The sequence below is a fragment of the Aythya marila genome (assembly GCF_965140915.1).
Source record: "Aythya marila genome assembly, chromosome: 15".
NCBI lineage: Eukaryota > Metazoa > Chordata > Aves > Anseriformes > Anatidae > Aythya > Aythya marila.
The window spans coordinates 10723346-10738838 of record NC_139056.1 but is presented as its reverse complement, the minus strand read 5'-3'; the positions used below and the strand labels follow the sequence as shown (position 1 = coordinate 10738838).

Here is a 15493-nt window from a genome sequence, read left to right as displayed (position 1 = left end):
AAAAGCCAATGACAGAAAATCATACTAATTAACAGATCAACCTACATACTTCTGCTAGAGATACGGGTAACTTACCGAAGAGCTGAGAAGGATTAGCATTAGTGGCTTTCTCATAATTAGTAAGTCCTTCATAAATAACCTTGCCAACCGCAGCATAAAGGCACTCCAGCTCTTCATACTTCGAAGCTACACTTGAGGTACCTGCAAAGTTTACAGAGTTTGTCTATTTTTGATAAACTTAGCCACAAAACAGGCAAGAACAGTTACACTGTGAATGTACAGTCACCTATAACCATCACCAGAACCTTATCTTGCTAATAAACCAAGACAGCACAAACAGCTCCCTCGCTTGTATAACCTCTTCATTATACAACCAATACCTCTTCCACAGTGTGCCACTAATTCTAAGTAATTCATTTGGATGAGAAGTCTTAGATCACTGAGGCTTTTCTAAAAAGAGTCTATAAAAATGAGTTTGTTTTAGGATAAAGCATATTAAAGCATATAAAGCATATCTCCCTTCATTGTTTTAGCAAAACAGCAAAGCTTAACTACCAAAAATTTTACTTCTGAAGCTGAAGAACTGTGATTGCAAAAATGCATTAGATTTATAGCATGCATTTCTTGAACCAAAATTATGACAACCACAGGTTATTACGGTTTTTTTTTGTCAATAGATAATGATGTATTCCACAATTACTTTTTTCAGCTTTTTTTTTTAAAGAGGTTGAAAGTGCAAACTAAATTGGACCATTAATAGCAGAAATCGAAAAACAATATTAGCACACTGCAGAGTGTCTTTGCCCCACCCTTAATCATTTGAGTTATGTCACAATAAAGGATAAAAGGAGGAAGAAAATACTACATACTCGGTTCTGTAGGGAAAATACCCATTAATCGAGAAAGCAAACTGTGGACTGCTCTCAAAACCTTGGTGTTTCCACAAGTCATACACGCTGCTACACCTCGTTGCATGGGTTTGAAGCTACTCAGGACAGCAGGGGGCTGCAGTACAGTTAACAAGAAACTTAAGACCTCTAAGCCAGTGCAAATGTTGGCAAAGTTGGCTTGATTAGGTTGTTCCTAAAGAGAACACATACAAAGACGCAATGAGCGGGGGAAAACATAGAAGTATTAAACAGATTAGCAATGCTTCCTGTCAGTCTTTTCGGATAAGTCATCCAATATGGAACTCTAAAATACAAGGCATTGTAAAATCTTTAACCATAAACTGTTACTTAGGCATTTACAACTATGTGCCTTATAATGCTTTTTGTGGTCCTCAGCTTTGAAAGCTGCTTGAAACCTTGCTGGTTGGAAACATTTTCAACAAGGGATTATGTTTTACCTCCTTGTCAAATAATTCCTTTACAATTCTGATGCCAAATTTCATGAAACCCATGAAACGCAGTCTAAGAGTGTGTGTACACAAAAAAGAAAAAAAACACAAACAGATTTCTCTGACACACTCATGGCTACAACCTCATCTCTATCGTATATTCATCCCTCCCTAGCCTTGACTTCTGCCCAGTCTTCCCATTCCAAGTCAAGGCCCTTCCTTCTTTTGGCCTTGATCTTTTTGTTAACTCATCTGTACCTCACACTCTGACCATCTCCACTCTGCTTCCTCATTCCTCTTTGGAAGGGAAGCAGCCTCCTGCTCTTCTGTATTGCTTGGGCTTCAGCAAAGACCACAGTAAGAATTCCAGCTTCTGTTACACAAATTCAGGTTCTTGAAGGTTCAGAAGCCACAAAAAAAAAAATTGCTCAGTCACACAACCATAGATAGATAGGCCCTGGACAGATGGCACCTTCAGAGAATTGAGTTATTAAACAAACGCCCTCTTGACAAACACAAACAGGTTTTCAGTACCTGCTTTTTTAATTAACTTTATCAACAGCAACCCAATACACTAGAATTTATTTAACATATTAAATAATAAAATGACTACAGACATTCAACCCCCAAACACCAAATGTTCATATTCAGATGTCTATTCTCAATCACTGACTTTATCCTATTCCATAATACAAAGTCACAAATTACCAGTAGAAAGATATATGGCAATTTAGCTCCAAATCTTCCAAGAAACAATGATGAATGAAATTAGTAATTAAAGAGATAAAGATTTATTTCCATTTCATAATGATGCTACACTACAAAAATAAAATTACAATTTAAAGTTGAAATCATAACAAATGAGCACTCAGAATACATAATCATCAAAAAATATTTCAGTGTGTACCTTAAACATCTGGTTTCAAAAGTATTCAATCAACATACGTGCTAGTCAATCCTAAAGCCCTACAAAACTAGAATGTTACCTACCACTGTCATTAGAAGCTTATCAAACCATTGCAGTTTCAGTTCTGATTTTGGCCACATGTCTGGTCGTAAAGCCGTTTTCAGAAGGTTGACACAGCGACGAGACAGCAATTCCCCAGGAGATCCAGCAGTGTTTGAGTTGTCATTTACCTAGCAATTAATCAGAGTTAACACAATGACAACTTTTTGCAACCAACTCATTAATTTATTATGCGTTCCAAGCAAGCATGTAACTTCTTACTTCTGAAATGGATGAGCTCAAGTAGTTTTATCAGTGGTGTCACAGAGTATTTTACCGCAAATAAAGCTCACAACTAAGAGCAAACATCAGAACTCATGTGCAAACTGGTTCCTTATTACCTGAAATCACCCATCAAAAGTATATATATAAAAAAAAGCTTAATCTGATGGATTATTACTACAACTAAGAAAAGATTAACCAATATTGAACATGTTCAATTTGGATGGTATCCATGTATCCACAAGAATCCAAAGCTTTTTACTAAATCAACCTTTATACTTTAAGAGCATGTCTTTTCTGTGCAAAGGATTGTGTTTCATAAAATACCATGCCATACAGGTTTTTTTTTTGTTTGTTTGTTTGTTTTTATCTTTGAGGTATACCCAGCTAGTTTTTCCCCTTCTAGAAAAGCTAATTCTTAAAATTTGACAAAAAAGTTTTACATGCTACATGAAAAGTAATTCCATGTAGTTGATCTTGAAAATAGTCACAACTGTTATCCTTAGATATGTAATTGACGTAGTCCTTCCCTATTATACTCTCTAAATATATGCAGATCTTGGGTAAAATAAACTTGCCATTAAATCTATTCAATAGAACAAGAATACTTTGTAGCATCAGGCAAGTACATAAATTAAGAAGAAACACTTCTGCGAACTTTTTGAAGTCTTTGGCTGACTTCAACCAAGTTCTACTAAAGTTTATTTCAAGCATGTCACTTCCAATATAGCACTTGCTTGAAAAGAGAAAGTAAAGAACAAACAAAATGCTAGAATTGATCAGCAGCACCGTTAAATGGAGACTCTTTCAATTGCAAGATCTGGCTTGCAATCGCTCACATTTAAATTTGATTTTCCAACTGTATGCAACCTGCATCAAGCTGTAAATATACAATACCACACATGAAGTTAAGCATACCTCTCACGTGACTAACATACATAATTTGTGAAATGAAAAATATGCAAATGCTGGTTATCAAATTAAATTTCTTTCCTCAAAATATTTTATTTTGTGCATTTTTGTTTTAAAATTTCTAACCTTTCAGCAACAGAAAGCAAGTATACAAGCATCGGAATAATCCAAGCATACAAGCACCCTTATGAAAAGAAGTTTTCATGGTTTTAGCTACTCACGCTACATCAGTATTCGCATATCAGAATAACCACACTACCTGGCAAGCAATTCTAATCAAGAAATTCACAACTGTATCTGTATGCTGCTTATCAATTGGCTTGGAAAGAAGTGCATCAGCTCCTGGCAAGGACTGGCTACGTCCAAATACCTGTATGGATATAAAACACAAAAAACAAAGACAACATCATAAGAAGGCAAACAGCAAGAAGAATATAGTTAAAAGAATTTCTAGAAGTATAGCCTTTAATTCAGGGACATTCACGTCAACTGGGAAAACTAAATTGCATAGGTAGTGCAGGTTAAAACTTCTGAGTCTCTGAACAAAACCTGAATTTTTTCTTACAGCACTTATTGCTCCAGTAGCTGTCCTGAATCGTTTCACTTCTTGGCCAGAATCAACAGACAACCCTCTTTTAACAGCAGATGAGGTAGAACTTGCTCCTTCTCCTCCTGCACTTGGATCCATATCTGAATCTGGCTGAAATATCAGCAATATGCATGTTAAAAAAGTATTTAACAGTGTAACAGTTCAATCTTTACTAGTTTATTTAGAATTCCTACCTGCTGGTCTTTAATTCTTTGCAATTCCCATTTAATAACTACTTCAGCAAGATCCACAGCTAATTTTCTTTGCTCTATCGTAACGCTGGGAGTGAAGCCCAGTCTCTGCATGGCACTAACCATATGCTGAACCAAGTGGTGTCTCACTGGGTAATAAACCTGAAAAGATGGTTTCGCACACACATTAGCCAATAACCAAAGACAGTGTTAAAATAAAGTTAAAACAGAATGGTAAAACAGTCTTTAGCCCAGTTTCCCTAAATCCATAGTATGTTCAGATTTCACTATCAGGAAAAGTAACCAGTGCTTTGAAAATAAAATTTTGGCTACAATTTTCAGCATTGACTATTGATTTCAGGTACCCAAATGAAGGTGTTCTTTTGAAGATCTATGATTTCCATGTGTCTGTCTCGCTCTTCCCCCCCAAGGACAAGTGATTCCAGTGTTTTACCAATTCATTTAGGTTGCTAAAATTTCCATTTGAACACGCTCAAATATTTTTTTCCAAAAGTACTAAGCCATCAATTCCTAAAACATAACTTCTAAGTTACATTTTGAGTTTTAACTTCAATCACTATAAACAAATGGAAATTTAACAGAATGGTAGACTCAAAGTCATAATTATAATTAGCAGAGAAAACAAACACCATAAGCTTAGGGAAATGATACTGGAACAATGCAGTATTCTACTTTTAGCAACCAGAATAACAATAAAGCCCATTCTTCCACTACTAAAAGAACAGCCTTGCATCCAAATTTAAACGAGTAAAATAGGATCTTTCTAAACTAAATGAAGCACTCCAATTTTCAAAAAACAATACAGACATTACTTGCATCACCAAGAAGCAACCCAGACAAAAAAAAATACACACATCTATCAGCTGTTCTGTATTGGAACAATACACTGGTAGGTTCACTACTGACCTAAGGTCAGGTATATCTTTTGCTTAAACTAAATTGACATTTCAAATACTTGTGCTCCATGGGGAGCTTGTTTGGCAGCTCACAACACTATACCAAGGAAGTTTTTACAAATAGCTGAGATACAAAAGATGTTTTAGCAAAAAGGGAAAGCACAAAGAACAGAATCAAAAATGAAAACACTTCAGAATTTGCTATATAATGTTAATAGTTGTATTCAGTTTTAAATAAATACCTACACAGACAGCTGATGACTTCTGAAATTAAGCCATTAATTTGGATTACTTCATTTTGTAATCAAGTTGTAGTTTATTTCCTTAGTATCTATGATACAGTAACTACCAGAATAATTAGTACAAGTACCTTGAAGTGTTGTACTATCAAGTGCAAAATATGTACTAGTTGGGGAACTGTATGACCCTCTTCCACAATGATTTTTCTTGTCCAGTGAGTCAGCATCTGATGTCCATCCTCCATTCGGGCAGGCACAGCCGGAGTCAGAATGGCCATCGCTTGCCTGACAATAGCTCGCGCTTCCATTGCATGAGCTTTCAGAAGACTATGAAAAACCTAAAAGTCAAGGTTTCTGGTTAACATTAATAGTATATATATTTACAAAAGTATGGAATCTATAAAAAAAACTACATGTATCTTCTAAATAACACTTTTTTTCTAGAGGCCTGCAGTTCAGTAAATATATGGTGGTACTTCATTAGGCATATACTTCTATATCCTCTGCATTCCCTTTTTTTCGCTCCCTCTCCAATGTCCAACTTCGTTATCCTCTGATCCTCACATTCAGTCTCAGCTGAAATTTATCTCTTTCAGATGAAGAAACATTACTGATTTTGTTAACTCAACCAAAAGGTTTTTTTGTTATGCCCTTTAGCCTCTCTTTTTTTCCCCACTTATCTTCAAACTTCTTTCTATACTTCGCAATCTCCAAATAAATTTGTATTAATATTTGGCTTGGTCCATCTGTACTTGCTTATGGAGGATGAATTTAATTTCTATGTGTATACTAAGTATCCAAAACTACTGTGCCAAATGTAGTTGGCAACCTCCTACACCAACTATGCATTAAAAAAAAAAAAAAAAAAAAAAGAAAGCACACTACAGAACTTAGCAACATACCTTAGAGGTATGAATACTAGCACTGAGTCCATACCTGCAGAACTATCTTCTTATGTATGGCAAATTTTGCAATGATGTGTGCCAAAAGCAAATGTCCACTGTATTTACATGCTGGATCCACACACGCTTTGGACAGGAGGCATGGCCAAGCAAACGTCATCAGGCGTCGTAATTTGCTATTCCGGTTTTTGTTATTGTCGTGAATGTGATGTGGAGCATGTTCAACCAGCAGAGTGGCAAACTGCAAGAGATATATCCTGAGAGAATCCAGCATATCAGCCTGCTTTTCTGGATCAAGTACCTAGTTCCAGGAACAATTAAAAAAAGAAAGGGCAGTGTGAGAAAATAATGTATTAATTATAGAAATCCTATTTTTGCTTGTTGAATGTTTGCTTTTTAAGAAAATAATTAAGTACTTAATAAATAACTAAACACTTCTTGAATGGAGTTTAAGAAATAGAAAACAGCATCCTAAGATGAAAACTTCTTAACAGTCAGTTTGATTTGTACTGGGGTTCAATGAAACCAAAGTAAATTACAAAGATGCTGATGGGCAACCACAGAAAATTTTGCTTATGAAAAGACTGGGATTACAGCCACTTAAGGCTCATTTCTAAAAAAAAAAAAAAAAAAAAAAAAAGACATTTAAATTCTAACGATATCATTAGAAAATAAAAATTGCAGTCCAATCCTATTGATAGTTGGAAGACCATGCAACAGTTCAAAGTTATGATGTGATTTAACTTACTGCAATATTTACAAATAGCACAACAGTCAAATGGGGATTGAAAAGCCAAATGAGAGAAACAACTTATTTTAATTTTCAAATGCTAATGTAAACACTATTACCTTTGTGATAAAAACACTAGTGATGCTTTCTGGATTATCTCCTTCTGGGTTTGGGGGTCCCAACAGCTGTTCACCTTCTCCCTTTTCAAAGCTGTACAAGAAAGCAGGATTCAGGATGTGTTGCAGCACCTACAGAACATCAGCACAAAACAGTTACACTCAAATACTGAACTCTTCTGGCAGCAGTCACCATCCTAGTATTCATATGCAAACCTGCATGTTAGAGACATTTTGTTACAAATGGAAACTATAAATAATACCTTAATAAACAGATGCACACATTTTTTTTCCTCCTTTCTCTCTTTCAAGGGCAAGGATTCTTAGAAAGCATAAACTAAAATAGTCAGCACTGAAAGCAAGATAAATTGCTGTCCCTGTTTATTATCACTCTTCTTCAGGTATGATATTTTCAAGCAAATGGCTCTGCCAATTATCAAACTCGTTGACATTTAAGTAAGTGAGTTTTGTTGCCCTAGTTCCCAAGAAGAAAATTAAATCTAAATACCAGACTACTTTGATCTAATTGCTTTAGTTACCTTGGCTTTGAGCTCATCTCCAAAGTTTGGGTCATTGAAGTCCACAAACCGGAAGAACAAAGCGCGTTTTTGGGGAATACTGTAGTTTTTAGGAATCTCTTCTTCCATGTACTCCTTTAAGAAAGTCATGTTGCAGAGAAAACGACCCGTAAAAGCCCGAAGCAACTGGAAGAGCAGCTCTATGTCACCATAATTCCTTCTGTAAAAACAGAAAAAGAAAAAGCTTCGTTAGGAAAAAAAACAACAAACTACCAAAACTATTATTATCGTGACTTGAAGAAACTAATACCAGTTTTAAATGAGCAGAGAGCCAAGAACAGGTAGTACCTGAGGAGGTCTGGTTTTAGACCTAAAGCAGTATTATGAAATACATTAAACTTTCTCTTCATTAACTACTAATTTTAGTATCCCTGTTTATTCATAATATTTTCAAATTTTATTAAATAAATATACACAAGATATAGAAAATAAATGGTCTTACGTACTTGCAGTAATTCAACAAGCAATATGCTAACAGCTTAGGTTCTTTCCAATTTGTTGCAGCCATATTCTCCTTACGATGTCTCTCCTGAAAAGCTTCACTCACCCACACACGTTTCAGCTGATTCACCAAGGAATGCTGATTTGCTAACCAACATTCATCATTCTTAACAATAATACTTATGATCTGTCAAAACCAAAACAAGACAAATGCACAGTCAACATGCAACAGATCTGTTAGTGGAAACAATGGTATAAAAAGCACTTTTTTTTTCCAGGTCGATTAAGGGTTCTAAAATGATCCAAAGTCATACAAAAAGTAGTTTAGATCAATTCTTAAAGGACTGTTTTGTTTTGTGCTTTTTTTTTTTTTTTTTTTTTAAAGAAAGTTTTCCTTGCCATGTTTCTCTCTCGTATCACAGTTGATTAAAGAAAACTATAGCTCAGTTGAAAGACTGTACAGAAGAGGCCTTTTGCTTTAGAGATTTTAACTATCCAATGAAGACCAACAAAAATAAATGAATACCTTGATAGCCTGAAACTGAAGATCAAGACGCAACGTGGTAGTGCTTGGAGAACCAGGTCTAACAGCTGCTTGGGTACCAACAGGCAACAAAAGAGTGATAAATCGATTTGGATTAGCTGCCAGTACATCTCGTAGAGGTTTGGCATCTCTATGTTTTAAGAAGCTCTGAAAAAAGGAAGAAATAATTTTAATAATGACCTTTAAAAGCAAAAATATCAAGAGGATACATCATCCTGTAGTTTTTATATTCATCACTGAAGTTATAGCGGTTACATTTTATTTATTCATGTATATAAAAAAGCTATACAACTTCAGCGATAAGGCATAAAATTAATAGCTCTAGACCAACAAATATAAAACAGAGAACAGGCAGAATAAGGCCATGCTAAAGTACTATAAAGGTCATATAGACAAAAAAAAAAATAACTTGTAAGAGATCGCAAACATGATGAACCAAAAGTATTTGAAGATGAGGTTTTTTTCCCCCTCTCCTCTGCCCCTACCACTTACCATAAACATTCTGCTCCACTGTGGATCATTTAAAGTGGCTTCCATCATGAACAGCTCTACAGTCTGGGATGGATGACGTGTCAAAAATTTTATCAGAGGTTCCCTGAATGGACTGCCGGCCTGTAAGATTCAAAATGCTTAAATTAAAATTGCAGAGTGCAGAATTTTTGTCTACTAATTTACTAGCACCCAGAGAGATATTTTTAAAAATAAAAATAAATAAATAAAGCAGCACTAGTTTTGGCATTTATGCAGATACAAAACACTCAGAACTTTCATGATTAGGATTTACTGACAATATCAAAACTTTATTTTAAGAAAGTAAGGCAAACATTAACATCTCCTAAGAGGACTGGAGAGCATTTTTTAAAGCAAATATTTATATCACACACTCTTTCCAATATGTGGAAAATTCATGGCATATTTACAAATAATATACAGCAAAAATATCAGCAATGTTAACTTCCACTTTTACCTCAATCAACATTGCTCGTTCTGTTTTCATCACAACTTCCAGCAGAGGTTTAACCAATGTCTGAGGGGCAGCTGGGATAAGATGAAATAGATTTATAATTGCTGAACAAATCTTCATTTCCTACAGGTAAAAAGAAACATAATTAAATTAATATTACCAGCTAAATAGATTACTACAGTATCATACATGCTACTGTTTTTTCCTCTCTACATCAGCAGAGCCAGCAAGGGTTAATATATATACAATATCTACTTACCACAATGTATGGAATAAAGTTCTCTTATGGAACTTTGCCATTCCACTTGCAATATCATGCTTTCATTTTATTTTCTTTGTCAGAAAAGTGATATTTTACAGACAAGAACTAAACTCTGTGTAATGATAACGGTGATGAGGGAGTTGCAGAGCACTCACTGCTGCACTACACCAAGTAGCTCATGCATCAAAAAGCCAAGTCTTCCTTTCTAAACAATTTCTCACGTACAACCCGCAACCCCAGACTAGAAATGAAGAACAAGACAGACAGCTTTCTCCCAGCACTGCTCAGTACATCTTGCAAACAGCTGGCCACTCTGGAGCAGAGTCAGCTCTCTTCTCCCACTACATATTCTCCCCCTAGATAATAAATTCTCTTAAGTCCAAAATACTATTAGACTTTTGTTTCATTGTGCAATTTAAAGTGAACTACATTTCAGTTAATGAGGCGGTGCATCTTCTTCAGTAAGAAAAGGCAGGAAAAAGAAAATCCAACCTTATTCCTCTAAAACTCATTTCTAGTAAGCAGTATGTAACAAAATAGCTACCACATACATTGCATTTCCTCAACCAAATTTACAAAGTATTAGGCCCCCCCACTTTAACATGTTCTGCCTACACAGAACCCCCAAGACTACTCCCATAGATTGAGGCATAAACACATACAGAAGACTTACACCTTCATAGAAACTGAAAATCCTGCTCTTCCTAGTAAAAACACGTTTCACATCCTGAACAGCAACTGTATCAAAATGACTCTGCCACAGACAAACGTAAGACAATTCACAGCACTGCACTCAAAGGCACAATGCACTCTGCCCAAAATACAACAACAAAAATAACATCACAGTTAAGAATAAAAGTAAATCAAAAATAAAACATGAAAAACAAAACACAACAACAGAGAACTTCCTGGTGCCTCCACTGAGTTTCTCACCTCTACCCCTTCCGCGGCAGGCTGAACCAAAACAGAAGTCACAGCATGAAAAGAAAAAGCCCACAAAAATATCAAATAAACGAACAAACCAGCATATGCTATTCTTCAGGCTGCAGTCAGAGACTGACCTCAGTAGGGTTATTTTCTCACCTCAAACTGAAAGCATGGAGACAATGAACCTCTCAGACACTCTGAATTGCTCTCCTAAGAGCTCTCCTAAGAATTAGGATGAAAAGCATCCTTTTTTCTACTTGTATATTGTTTATACATAGCTTCCCAAGTATGTCTAACAGATAAAAAGATATTAGAGATGATTAAGTTAGGGGAAATCAATCTTCTAGCATCTTCAAAGACAAATTTGTTCAACATTGATCATGAAACAACTGTCGATATTTGAACTACCAAGCTACACTCTTACTAATAAGCTGTAACGCAGAATTTCCACCGTGGTGCCCCTGTTCACGAGAAGGAGAGTATGAAGCAACTACCTACTCAAAATTAATTTCTTACATTACTGAACATGACCTAAAAACTAGGTTTCTCCTTGAGGAGGTGGAGAAGAATAGAAGAAGGAATTTAAATGAAAGATCTCAACCATCAGGCCAATAAATTAGATCTCATCTCTACTTAAGCTGTTATGTCCTAATTTGTTCACTTATGTAAACAGGCAAGGCACAATTCAGCAACACAGAAGGACTGTCACAACATCATTTAAGTGAATGAAGAACTTAGTTGTTCTGGCAACAACTGTGAATCTTTACAACAGTTGTTAATTATTATGCCATTCTAACTGAGATGGCTAAAGCTTTTACATTATCTAGAAATGCTATTTGCATATGCAGACTCATTTCTTAGACATTTTGGATGTAGACCATTCCATTAAGAGGCCTTGCTGACTAGCCACTACGTGCAGCATGCTGAAGAAGTGCATAACAACGCCAGCATCGCCACCCAATGGCACCTTCATTACATGCTGCTGGAGGAGAGATGAAAATTCTTCAGGTCAAAGAAATTATTGTAATAGTGCTCTGTGCCATTTCAGCTGCCAAATAAAAAGGTTTCCTGGTACACACAGCAGAGAATGGTGATCATCTCCTACTCTAATCACTCAAACCAAACAATACAACCCACTTCAAGAGCTCTCCCCACCACTGCTTTTATGTGAGTATCGCAGATTTTGGAATCTCAGTGCAGCCTCAATATGGCAAGTGAAAGGCCAGCCGCAACTAAGTCTACCCACTGGTTTTACCATCCAAGTTTTTCCACGTTTATAAGATACGATTACAGCAGCAGTACTCATACATACGGAGATTTGAACACAGACTGCCAGATCACTGGTATGAAGATCACACTGTCTGTGACTGCCTTCAGTTTCCTACAGTTTCTACTCTTAAAGAATCTTTAGAGCAACAACTGGGGAAAAAAAAGTAGCATTTCAATTAGCTTTGCAGCCATACAATTCTATCTGAAAGCATTTTCATGGACTTCTCCTTCAAGACTTGAGGGTTTGTGTTCCTCAAGTTTCTGACGTGCACTTCCCCCTCAACACGTTTTAAGCCAACACTTAATAAAAAATTAAAAAATCACGTTTAGAAGACTAAACACACAACTACACAGAAAACATGAACAGAAAATATTAAATGCAAAAGAATTCACCATTAAATGTTATTTAGTGACAAGTAAAAACTGTTTTACAGGTGCCGCATTGTGGTTAGAAAGACTATTGCTACATGAAGATCTGCAAGACACCTGTAATCACCATGTTTGTGTAAAAATCAATCCTAAAAGAAGAATATGATGGCCTTACAACTACTCTGACCCAAGTAAAACATTAGTGATTAACTGGAAAATGTGCAGTTTCTAAATTTATGAAACAAATTCTACTCCATTAGAGGACCTCTAGGTCAAATATAAAGACTGAATTCAGATTTAAAAGCTCTCTTTGCAATCACAGGAAAGAGTAATGAAAAAACACTAAGGCAATTCCATGTTTTGAGGGAAAAAAAAAAAAAAAAAGCCAATCTATTTTCATTCTAATTTGAGAAACAAAGAAATTAATACAACTCCCCCCAATGTTTCAGTAGTTGCAATAATACAGCTCTACATATATATTAAATTATTAATAAAGTCTTGATATAATTAAAGGACTTCTGGTAACCTACATGAAAACACTCTGAAGCAGGAATTCCTTTAAGTGCAGTATTGCTGAAGAACACACTGTACTGTCATTAAGTTGACAATGGCTTAATGCAATCTCCCATTTACAGGAAAATCTGTCATCTCACAGTTCAACATTGAGACCATTGACTTGGGTGGATGAGAGATTTTGATGTGATCTCAGCTGGTAAACACTGAATTTGTTTTTCACAAATTATAAGTAAAATTAACCGGGATATTATTATTTCACAAAATTTTCAAAAGACTGTTATGAACATCAAACATTAGCGAAAAGAAAGGGATAATGCTGCTGAGCTCATCATCTACTCCAGTGATAAAAATTCTAAGCAGAAAGAACTGAAAAAAGAAGTCAGTGAGCAGTTCCCACACCAAGCAGTACAGAATAGGCTCCACAGTTAACTGTTCTCAGCAGGTAGAAAACTCTACTTACTAAAATTTGTAACATACAATTAATAACATTGTAACATGCCATATATGTAAGTTCATTAGGTTGTAACAAAATATCAGTTTGCAATCAGTTATGGCAGCATTTACAAGTGAGTGAGTTCTGCAATTCCTGAACATTAGCATTGTTTATTTCTTCTTTGTCTTCCCACATAAAAGCATTCATTAACTTACATTTCCATCACTCCTCTGTCCACCTTTGTGTGTGATAACTACAACTTCCATCCATTTACGCAGGTGTTGCTATCAAAAAAGATAATTAATATTATTCTTCTAATTATACCATTCCATTTTAGCAAGTGACAGCATATACTTCAAGAAAAGAAAGAGGCAGAAATGATTGTTTGAGGGAAACAAAGGGAAAAATGATTAGTTACTTTTGTTCCCTCAGATTGAAAAGTTAATTTACTATTTGAAACCATACAGTTTACAACTTCAAATACTTTCAACTCCTTCCAAACTGAAAAGGTAGGAATATCACCTAAAGAAAGCTGTTATTAATCTATATGCAATTAGAAGACTGAGTTTGGGTGTGAAATGTATAGGCATCTTTCTCACATCAAAACCATGGCACTCTCCTGCTAGGAGAGTGCAATAGGGGACTGCTAAAGATTTTTATTAGAATATACCTAGAAACTTTCTTTTTTAATTTAAATCTAAAGCACTCTACAGGAACAGCAAATGCTGAAATTGGTACCAATTCAATTTTTATATAGAACAAGCAAATATGACATTTAATGATTAAAAAAACCTTTCAGCTCTCAATGTAGTTTTACCACTAGCAACTGAAACTAGAATCTGAAACTGAAAGTCAAGTGTGTTGACTTCTAAAGGTTGCCTCAAATTCTCTCCACATTCAAGAAAGCAAGGCTTGTAAGAGTACATACAATAAAAAGCACAAAAATTTGAAGTCAGATAGGCAATGATGATAGGCTTACACCTGTTCAATTATTTGCTACATACATGTACATATAAATATTTAAATAGCCATGGCAAAAGAATAGAGACTTTCCATACACACACTTTAAAAATTGTAAATGAAGTAAGAAAGGAAATACCTTCCACTAAAATGGACTTAGCCTGATAGGAAGTAAAATGCATGTTCAAGGGATTACTTACTATATTATGCTGCTGGCACCTTACTTAGAAAGAAGTATGACCAAGCAGACCTTAATATAATGAGGTATAACGTCACAAGACGAGAACACCTCTTAAATTTTTGGTTTAGCAGTTCTTTAGAAATTAAGACAAACTTTAACCAAGTAAATGTTTGAAGATACTCATTTTTCCTATTAATTGTAAAACAAAAACATTTTACTTGAAATTTATACATCAAGTCACTACTGAATTGTTCTTTGGCTTAAAAAATACTAGTACATGTTAAAAGACAATTTCCTCCGAAGGATCAGAAAAAACAAAACACCGCAATACTTGAGTGGGCTTACCATCATTTGATCACAGAATTTATCGTTAAAAGAGTTTGGAAAAAGTCTAGTGACAGATGTCAGACGATTCACAACATTTAGTGTCAGGCTTCGATAGTCCCCCAGCATCATAAGCAACGGCCTCATGTGTGTATGAATTTGATCAACTTCTATTGTAGCTCCTTCCAAGAACTGCAAGAGAGTATAGGTTCAAAATACAGCACAGAGCTTAGTGACTTCTGTGCAAGCAACTTACTTGAAATAATTTCTGCTGATTTCATTTTTTTCTTTAATTTTGTACTTTCAGAATGCAACAGTTTGAAAGATATTTATTACTAGAAATATATGCAATGAAAAGATGGAAAACACTTTAGTATTCTTGATGTACTGTGGGATATTCCATGAAACAATCAAACAGGAGGCCTTAATTACAGACAAGGATTGAAAAATTGCCGTAGTTATAACTGAAATTTACAGTTATAGACAAACTCCCTAGGCACTACTTTATTAACAAATGGCTGTGAATCTGGCTGAAAGCAATGGAGCAAATGTCTGTTAAAAT

General features: G+C 35.3%; 1 protein-coding gene across 6 annotated transcripts in view; it reads right to left on the bottom strand.

Annotated features, from left to right (window-relative positions):
- Positions 1 to 15493, bottom strand: part of TRRAP (transformation/transcription domain associated protein) — a 106257-nt gene that overhangs the window by 46807 nt on the left and 43957 nt on the right. For all 6 annotated transcript variants that reach the window (XM_082772282.1, XM_082772281.1, XM_082772285.1 and 3 more), the window contains 16 exons: positions 14953 to 15123; positions 13682 to 13750; positions 9694 to 9813; positions 9219 to 9338; positions 8709 to 8873; positions 8188 to 8369; positions 7703 to 7901; positions 7167 to 7295; positions 6352 to 6618; positions 5547 to 5753; positions 4263 to 4421; positions 4045 to 4179; positions 3739 to 3849; positions 2330 to 2476; positions 870 to 1083; positions 76 to 201 (listed from right to left, as the gene is read on the bottom strand). In XM_082772282.1, coding sequence (XP_082628408.1) covers positions 76 to 201; positions 870 to 1083; positions 2330 to 2476; positions 3739 to 3849; positions 4045 to 4179; positions 4263 to 4421; positions 5547 to 5753; positions 6352 to 6618; positions 7167 to 7295; positions 7703 to 7901; positions 8188 to 8369; positions 8709 to 8873; positions 9219 to 9338; positions 9694 to 9813; positions 13682 to 13750; positions 14953 to 15123 — 2521 coding nt within the window. The remainder of the gene's footprint in view (positions 1 to 75; positions 202 to 869; positions 1084 to 2329; positions 2477 to 3738; positions 3850 to 4044; positions 4180 to 4262; positions 4422 to 5546; positions 5754 to 6351; positions 6619 to 7166; positions 7296 to 7702; positions 7902 to 8187; positions 8370 to 8708; positions 8874 to 9218; positions 9339 to 9693; positions 9814 to 13681; positions 13751 to 14952; positions 15124 to 15493) is intronic.